Below are 9,587 nucleotides of genomic sequence, written 5' to 3'. Positions count from 1 at the left end.
TTTTCCTCCATTTCTTTTAGCTGCCTACTGCTGTTGCCCCCATCATCTCTTTTTATTTGCTCAGTGGCAGCCCCCCAGGATGGGATTTCTCTTTTTAGAGATGCCAAAGACAATAATTCCAAACACACTAACGAGAGAATCAGTTTCGTTGAACTCTGGGAGGTTTGCTGCTTGCATAAACGTTTGTGGGATTATACTGCAAGTTCCTCTCCTCCTATGCTTATATTATGTGGGAAGTTTAAAGAAATTTTCTCTTCAAAGGAAGCTCCTAATACCTACACAGCAGGACCAGTTTGTTACTTGATTAGAAAACTTTCTTAAAATCCTGAAGAGATATTTTAGTAGACAGGTGTTTTAAGTCTTTGTACTGAAATAATTATTCCAGAAACCCCACAGGGCACCTGCAATTTTAAAAAAAGAAATCCCATTCTTTCATGGGTGTGAGGCGGAGTGTCAGGATAACGTATGTGTATGTTGCTAAAGGAATTATCTAGCACTGTACACACTTTCCTACAGTAGTTTTATTTGTGTGCCTTGTTAGCTAACCCAACGTGAGTTTTATAACATGCCTTACTGCTGCTGCTAAGTTTATATCCTAACACTTCTTCCAAAGGAGCACAGAATGGCAAACAACCCAGCAATAAAAACAATATAAAATACATTTAGATAATGGACCTAGCAATGTGGTTTAATATTGCGTATCTTTTATGTATTTATCTAGATTGCTTTATGGCCATGTTTATGGCTTTCTGACCATATTAAAGATAAGGATAGTTTTTGACTGACGTGTCATAAAAAGTAGTTGAGAAGCAGCTGAAGAAACATTTGTGTCCTGCGGAAGCATACAACCAGGAACTCTGCTCATCTGGGCTGAGGTTCTACACAGCAAAGGGGGACCTTCCCTCCCGTGTGGGTTCCCAATTCTTTCTAGACTGGCACCAGTGCACGCAAACACCTGTTGTATAAAGCAGTGGTTTTCAACCAGAGTGCCATGGCACCCTAGGGTGTCTTGAATCATTCAGGGGTCAGGGGTGTCAAGGGCAACACTGGCCTCTGTCCCTTCTTCCTTCCCTCCCTCCTCTGATGCCCTCTTGCATCTCTGCCTCCCAAAGGCTTGCACAGCTGTTTGGTGCAGCAGCCCTGGCTACAAGCTCCACAGACAAATGGTGCCTTTGGGGCTGGCCAGGGGGTGCTACCCAGACCCTTGTGGGGCAGTGGGAGGAGGCACCTCCCTTTTGGGTGTGGTTGGGGGAAAGCTTAGAGACCAGGAGCAGGAGCTGTAACTGCCCAGAGGACTCCCAAGGAGAGGGGAAAGGAGAGGCGGCTGAGGGAACACTCCACAAGGGAGGGTATTTGAAAAAGGGTGAGAGACTGCCAGCTCTACAGGCTAGGGTGACATAATTGAGCTCCTAAGCCCCACGGGGGTGCTGCAGAAAAATGTAGTTTGTCAAGGGAGCAGTGGACTCAAAAAGGTTGGGAAGCTCTGGTATAAGGTAAAGGTAAAGGGACCCCTGACCATTAGGTCCAGTCGTGACCGACTCTGGGGCTGCAGCGCTCATCTCGTTTTACTGGCAGAAGGAGCCAGCGTACAGCTTCCGGGTCATGTGGCCAGCATGACTAAGCCGCTTCTGGCGAACCAGAGCAGTGCACGGAAACGCCGTTTACCTTCCCGCCGGAGCAGTACCTATTTATGTACTTGCACTTTGAGGTGCTTTCAAACTGCTAGGTTGGCAGGAGCAGGGACGGAGCAGCGGGAGCTCACCCCATCGCAAGGATTTGAACCGCTGACCTTCTGATTGGCAAGTCCTAGGCTCTGTGGTTTAACCCACAGCGCCACCCGCATCCCCTGGTATAAGGTATAGGAGAGGTTTAAATTCCACACTGCTGTTACCCATGGCCAAAGTGTCAAAATATTTTTGCTTCCGTGATTTATAAGCTTTTGTTTCCCCCCAGAGGACTGTTGTGCCAGTTGCAAAGTATTCACATTCTTTGTGCATTTCCTTAAAGCAAAGAAAAGCAAAGCAAAACATAGCAAGTTGAAATGCGGTTTCTCCATTCCAACTATAAGGCCTCCCGCCCCAGTTCTCTGCTTTTAGATTTTGGAAAAGTGCAGTCTTAGTGGCTGGTTCTCTCGTATTGCCCCTTTGTTTTTCTCATGTGGACCATATCCAAGGAGCTTTGAGGAGGAACTAAAGCATAAAGTGATCAAGCTTGAGATTTTAAAGTATTATTTTAAAAAACACAATTTATTTAATGAAAAACTCCAAAAATAGTGAGTGGGAGTGGGGAGACAACAGACCCCACCCGCCAAGGATAGAATGCATCAAATACCAACAAGGCTCCAACATTTAAACAAGCAGAGATTCTTAATGTGGATCGTTTGGAGCCTGCAGTACAAACCAAGAGAATCAACACACTTACAAAAAGAAAGGAGAATAAAATGAGATTATATACAAAACTCATATTTATGTACAGTGGCTGGGATACATAACAGACACAAAAATCCAGATAATCTGAATTTATAGACAAAAGTTCCAGAATGTGCAAAATCCACACAGCAAAAACAGGAAACACAATGGTCCTCGGATGGACACACTTACTGTAACAGTCGAGACATGAGAAATTAGGCCTGAGGCAAGGCTGTACGGAAGCAATGAACAGAGACCTTGGAGAGCTCCCTGGAGCAGAGTGCCTCCCCACCGTGGCTCTTCCCTGGGAGTGTCATTCCCTGGGGAAGAGTGTACTCTTTGGTAGGCTCTTTCGTGGGGGCTGGCTCAGGAGTGGTAGGTGGGTACTGGGGTAAGGAGGAACCAAGTGAAATGATGCTCAGGGAATGAATATGATGTGGTTCTTGGAGTTGCTAGCCCATCTGCATGTCCCTGAGGCAGGGTGATTTTCCTTCCATGTTAGGAGTCTGTGACTTTCACCTTTCGCTAGGCACAAAGGACAAAGTGCTTAATGTGGGAGCGACTCCTGCCCATCCATCCTCGGAGGCACATCCATTCAGCTTAGCCTCCTGAACCTGCATTCCTCAGGGAAGAGAAAGGGCCACCCACTTAAGAAGGGGAGATGGTAAGCCAAGGGACTGGATAGGGTGTCAGGATCCTTCCTACAGTGCCAACAGTTTGCACTGGGAGGATGCTGCATGCACACCCATTCCAAAGCAAGCAGCTGCAGGACTTGGTTTCCAGAGCTATCTGGACAGCTGCTTCTTGGAATGAACATCCCTTCCACTCCCTTGTGCATTATGGGTGCAGGAAGGTTAAACACTGGAGACCATAAAGGGAAAAAAAAGGGGGGGGGACCAAGCCAGCTGTCTGCCCCTAGTCCTGCAAGTGGTTTCACAAATTCTAACAAGCCCAAGCTTAACAAGCCCTCTCTGTCCCAGACCACAGCTGTGAGAGCAAGAGTGTGTGTGCGCCTTTGCAAAGCATGAATCTGAACAGCCAGGCCACAAAGAATAATGCAACACATGTGAGGCGGTCCTGCGCTGGTTTAACTGACAGATGGGCACATACGGTGTCAACACTGCACCAATCTGACTTGTGGAGTGGGCGGGGGCACTAGTGTGCACTTCTACAGAAGCCCAGGATGCAGCTACAGACACAGACTTCTGTCACTACTTGCCCTTCTCCCACATCCATTTCCGATTGGCCAAAGGCAACCAAGAGGAGGTCATGAAAATTAAACCATGGTGAAGGCAGAGTTGATTGGCTGCTGAATGAATCCCATCCACTCGTAAGTTCCACCCTGTTCTTGACATGCACAGCTTGTTACCCTGCTGCCCACCACCACCACTGACTGTAGCCTGACAGGTGCTCAACAACCTCTCCATTTTTTAAGTTTTGAACAACAATAGCAAGCTTACTGAGCTCCTGGTGGGCTACCATGTGCTGCTGGTGGACCCCACTCAGTTTAGGGAAGGTCGCAAGTTTCACAGGCCGAACCTAAAAAAACGGGATCTTAAAATGGAAGCCCATTAGGGTGGATGTTTCCATGGCAAAGTGTCAAAGAATCCTGGACGTTGGCTACTTGGAGCCAAACTGCTCCCTTGCTTCTCCCAACTTGGAAATGGGTTGCCTTTTGGAGGCTCTCTCAGACCCTTGACCTGAAGCAACTGGACTGGAAGTGACATTTGCTGATGGAGGAAGGCAAATGAATATGAAAATGAGACAGGAAACATTTCTACAGAGCAAGTAGGAAGAAAATGTTCAGAGTTGTGCTTATTTAAATACCCCGTGTTCTGGGTGGCACCCCGCTCCCTTTCATGCAGAGGAAGCAGTACTTGCCCCCAAAGCCCATGGGGTAAGTGACACATCGGTATGAACCTCCTTTCTCACATTTGAGCCAAGGAGTTTATTCAGTATTCAATGAGTGGGGAGGACACAAAGAGAGATCTAACTCAAAAGGAAATATGTAGCATGCCAAGATATCTGTGACATCTCCTCCTTGAGGCAGGGGGCTGCAGTGTTTAGGACAGACGCACAAGATCAAGTTCACTTTGTGGCTCTGAGAGCATTGCTGGGGACAGAGTAGTACAAAAGCCACATTTGTAACATAGACACAGCAGCAGGAGCCAAGAGAAGGAAACGGAAAAAAGTGTACAGGTTTTTTTATCTGCCACCGAGAATCCACAACGAGGGGGATGCTATCCGATCCAGGGGATCACTGCCAGTTAAGCCTCGGAGGGGACACCCCACCCAGGGGCATGAGGTGAAGAAAGCTGCTGGTACTTATGGTCATTCTTCTTGGGATCTCTCTCTCAAGAAACAGCTGCAGTGGCTCAAGGACAAGCCTAAAAGAACTGGCCTTGGGGAGAAACTTCCTGAAGGCAAAGAGCTTGCCTGGGTCTTCCTCTCTCAATCTGGGAAGCAGAGCAGATTGCTCAAGAGTTATTTATAAAGCCAGCTCTCTCCCTGCCACCTCCACATTTCCCCTTCCACTGTAATAGCCTAGAAACCAGAATCACCACTTCCAGCTAGACAAAATTTCACTCTGCTTACACACACAGTTACTTTAAGCTGAATTTTTGGGGCCTCTGAAAATATATGTGGATTCAAAAATCTAAAAACCATCTAAAAGACTGAATGTGGATTGTACGCTCCACTGTTTGACAGAGCCACACTGTATGCTACGAGCAGTTAAGTGCTTAAGCATTATGATGGCCCCAAAGCCATTTCGAACAGCCAATAAAGTGGGCTGATGATGTGTTGCCAAACCCCACAGTAGGGGTGGTTTGATTTATTGCTGGTCAGGAACAGATAAAAAGCAGCACAGCTCCCTGGAAGCACCTCAGAGCTGCTGACAAAGTGCTCTAGGAGAGGAGGCAAGGTGGCTCCCATTTGTCCCCTGCAATACCAGCTTCAGGGGCCCCTGTTTGTTTTCATGTTTTACTACCTTAGCAAAAAAACAAAAAACAAAACAGGAGTGCCAGTGCTTGGAGAAGGAAGGTGGGAAGGTCTTTGAGGGACAGAAGTGCGTATCAAGCACACAAAAACTGCCCTCTGAAGTGCAGGCTTACTACACAAAAGTAGCCTTTTATCCAGCCTTCCTTACGCATCACTATGTTGCAGTTGGTAAAGCTATTTTGCATCACTGTCAAGGAACCTCTGGTCTCAGCCATGCATCCAACCCCTGCAGCTATTCAACTTGCTCCCTTCAAGTCTCAGGGCAAAGGCTGATCTCTTGCCTGCCAAGGCGAGCGCCCAGAAGAGGAATGCTTGGCAAAGTCTGCTACTTCTGGTATGGCACATAGAGTTCCCAGAGGCTCTGCAACATGGGGCCACTTCAAATAAAAACCCCAAAACTGAAATGCCAAAAAGGAAGGAATGCTGCTGGGATCCCAACCATGCCTTATAAATGGCTGTGACAAGTAGACTGCACAGATGGCTGAGCAGGTCCCCCCAAAGTATCTCCTTGTGCTGAGATGCATCACACCACAAGGCAGGCTCAGGAGCCAGAAAGAGGGCAGAGGAACAAGGTGTAGCCTCTCCTCTTGACTGTGGCATGTGGCTGGGAGTACACACCTCTCAGAACTGTTGCCAAACACAGATGAACAGGGTGAGTTTCAGGACAGGCTGTCTAATGAAGTTATCCAACTCTTCAGTATGGTGGACAACCTTCCCCACCCCTCACTGCACTGTGATGCCACACTAGCAAGTGGAGTCTTACAAAGAAATGGAAATGTATCTTAGGTGACCTAAGTTCTTTTAAAAAACACTTTGAAGGTGAGATGAGGGGAAGTGTGTGAAAAGAGCAGTGCAAACATGACAGAGTGAAGGGACACAGCCAGGGGAGAGCAGTGGGTGTGCCTGTTCAAGAAAAGTGTCTGCTTCTAGCTCCCTACAACTGACTTTTCTGCTCCTCATCTTTGCAAGGAGTGGCAACCGTGCAAGATTGCTGAGGCTCCTTCCACCAACCTGGCATGTTTGACCTAGCAATGTGACACAGGATGGGTTGGCGGCAGGAGAAAGGGCCTTGCCTACTAATGGCAAGAGCCAGATGGGGTTGAGTTTGGTTGCTAACACAACAGCCAATGTGGGCTTTGCAAGCTTTGTGCTTTTGGAAAGGCTGAGGTTGAAAAGGAGAACTTTGAGAGTGGGTGCTCAGTAAAGCTCTCGGTTGGCTCAGCAAAAGCTAAAATGTAAAAAAGAACAATATTGTTAAAGGCGAAGTTTTGTGGACCACAAGTTCTCAAACACATTCTTCAGGAAGACACAGGCATGCCAGCTCAGAGAAGGAGTGTGCGCCAGGAGTGATGGGAAACCAGGAGAATCCATATATTTTGGGATTCGTTCCCAAAATGCAATGCACTCAGCACAGATGGAGGCTGGACACCCACGACACGATGTGGCAGAAAAATATGAGAAAGCAATTGGCGGGCGGCTCCTTGGCTGGAGACAAAAATGTAGCATCTCTCTTGGCACCAGAGGCTGGTCCCTCCCTGGCGAGACCAGATCAACACACAGTAATGCAACATGGGTGAAGTTACCACAGGACAGCTCTGATTTGGCTGATGGTTTGGACAGAGGTGATGCCGCATTGCAGCAGAGTGATGAGGACACAGGAGGGACCACCGTGTTGTCATCATCAGGCCGGTTTCGAGCCAAAGAGTCCGACAGGGAAGTGTTTCACATGGGTTGGCCACTGGGCAGCTAGCTGGAAAAACTTGATGTCACTCCACTCCACGCCATCAATGGAAACTAGAGAGAAGAGAGACGATTCCGATGAACATAGGAAGCTGTCTTATACCAAGTACTCTTCATTGGTACATTGAACTCAGGATAAACTGTCTAGCAGTGGCTTTCCAGGATGTTTGGGGCAGGGACCTTTCCCATCCCCTACTGCTTGGTTCCAGTTATTGAATCTGGGACCTCTTAAATCCACTGAACTCTGTTCTGTTCCCCAACAGAACAGCTGTGCTGAGAAATGAAGAGTTGGTCACTTCTGGCTCTGGCTGGATCCAATTCCCTACCCCACTATAAATTATTATAAAGAAATAATATAATGAAATCGCTTCTAGTTTATCAGGTCCCTCACCATTTTGAAATCCTTCCCAGTCACCTTCAGTACCATCAGGCATCCCTGATCCCAGGGGCAAGCATTACCTTTCAGCATAGTTTGCTGCTGTTTTGCAGAGCAGATCAGCCGACTGATTCCATCAATCATTTGGCTCTTGGAATCTACTTCTCTCTCTTTGGGTTTCTTGCTCAGAAAAATTGTGGGAACTAGAAAGCACAAGGACCCCCAATTAGTGAAAACGAGTCTCTCTCTCAAAACACGAAGTAGAAGAGTTGGCACGCTTATGGCAAGACTTGCAGGGTAAGTCTTCAGCAGTGCTAAATGGTTCAAGGGGCAGGCTATCATGCAAAGGCCTGCTGGCAATTTGCCCTCCAGGAAGGAGCACCCCCAGTAAAGAGGAAGTGCCACTCTCCATAACTCACCTTTCTTGTTCTTCTCTTTGGTGACAACAGTCATGGCCATGGTCCCAGACAACTGGGTTTCCCCACTGTTTGGAAGGCGTGACACCTGCACCGAGCGGAAGACACTCTTGAGTGTATTTTTGGAGCTGGCGTCTTTTTTCTCCCCTTCCTTCTTTTTTTCCGTGGCCTGAACTAGCCAATAATCCACCTGCAGCCCAATGACATCGCCATAAGGGCTATTGGGGGACCTGTGATCAAGTGACAGGAAAAAATGGAAAGAAACATGAGCAAGTTTTGATTGTTGAAAAAGCTATTGCTAACTGACATATTTGCGCTGACAACACAGATATTTGAAAAAGGGGCTTTTGGACTTTTAGGGGAAGAACATGGCGGACTGAATGTCTTTTGTTGGCAGGCTGCCAATGGAGATAATTATGTGGTGACTGATGATAGCCAGGCATAAATCTTGGTTATTGAATTCACTCTGGAGATAAGAGTGAACAGGGGATTAAGCTCTGATGCCATGATACTTCGGGAGACTGACTAGAATAGTATTTTAATATATGATCACAGTAAAGAGACAGTGGTGTCTACACCATCTGTGGCATTTACTTTGCTCTTAGGATCTTTCATAATTTATTTTCCCAGCAAATGTGTCCAGGGTTCCTAACATTATAAGGAGAAATTGCACAACCACCATCCACACAAAGTGTCTTCATACCCAGAGACTTACCCCATGACAGCCAGTCCACTAGTCATAGAGGGAGATGATGGAGGGGTGGCAGTGACGTCTCTGGAAAGCCCAGAGGAAGAAGGGGGAGAAGTGGAGGGAACTGTGAGGCTGATGATGGGAGAATCATCTCCCTCTCCTGCAAAGAAGGAAATCATGAGATGGAGAAGAAGAACACATCTTGCTTACCTGCTAAATAGAAGCAATGTTAATTTTCAGGTTGAGCCTTTCAGTTTTAGTTACAATGTTAATTCTCAGGCTGAGCCTTTCAGTTTTAGTTACAATGCATTTATCATAAGTTAAAGTTTCTCTGGCACTAATACTTATGCCAGCATTTCCCAAACGGTCTCAGGAATGGGATTGGGGGTTTCTGAGCAATAGATAGGCACGTGGGATTTATTCCACACTTGTCAGCTGAACAGCAGGCTGCATCCCTTGACATCTTTATCCCCACCCGCCTCTTAAGATACCCTTGCTCGGTGGCTGGCAGAGAGAGGTGGGATCAATGCTGCATGAGGACCTCCCCACTCTAGGCATAGAGTATTGGAATGGATCCATCCTGGTAGCTTAAGTTTTTACAGGCACTTTTCAGACCCTTCCTAGCACTCCAGCTGGTGAAATCACTGCTGGCAGATACTGTACAGCTATAGCATACTATAAAAAGCATAGGTTTTTCATGCTTTGTCAAGCTGTGTCAGCTATTTCCTAGTCAATATTACTGAAGCAGATCACCCACTTTCATGCTTGTATTCACTTAATGGAGGAAGTGGAGTAACTAGGATAACCAGTCTTTGCTCTAAGCAGCACAGGGATCTTAGGGGGTGTGTCATACCTGTAGCCGCAGGTGAGTCTTCAATGAGGCCCACTTTAACCACCTGCAGGGGGCAGGGAGTGAGAAGGAGAGAGCAAACAATGAAGGCAAATCACTTCAAAAA

At 47.1% G+C, this 9,587-nt stretch overlaps 1 protein-coding gene across 3 annotated transcripts in view; it reads right to left on the bottom strand.

Annotated features, from left to right (window-relative positions):
* Nucleotides 1–2,225: 2,225 nt before the first annotated feature.
* PACS1 (phosphofurin acidic cluster sorting protein 1) overlaps nt 2,226–9,587 on the bottom strand; it is a 77,123-nt gene continuing 69,761 nt past the window's right edge. For all 3 annotated transcript variants that reach the window (XM_077920025.1, XM_077920024.1, XM_028711202.2), the window contains exons 20-24: nt 9,485–9,527; nt 8,656–8,791; nt 7,944–8,170; nt 7,608–7,727; nt 2,226–7,202 (exon numbers count right to left, since the gene is read on the bottom strand). In XM_077920025.1, the coding sequence (XP_077776151.1) occupies nt 7,090–7,202; nt 7,608–7,727; nt 7,944–8,170; nt 8,656–8,791; nt 9,485–9,527 (639 nt within the window). In that variant the 3' untranslated portion in view covers nt 2,226–7,089. The remainder of the gene's footprint in view (nt 7,203–7,607; nt 7,728–7,943; nt 8,171–8,655; nt 8,792–9,484; nt 9,528–9,587) is intronic.

This window comes from Podarcis muralis, chromosome 16, assembly GCF_964188315.1.
Source record: "Podarcis muralis chromosome 16, rPodMur119.hap1.1, whole genome shotgun sequence".
NCBI classification, from domain to species: Eukaryota; Metazoa; Chordata; class Lepidosauria; order Squamata; family Lacertidae; genus Podarcis; species Podarcis muralis.
The sequence above is the reverse complement of the archived record's forward strand: the minus strand, read 5'-3'. Positions and strand labels throughout refer to the sequence as shown.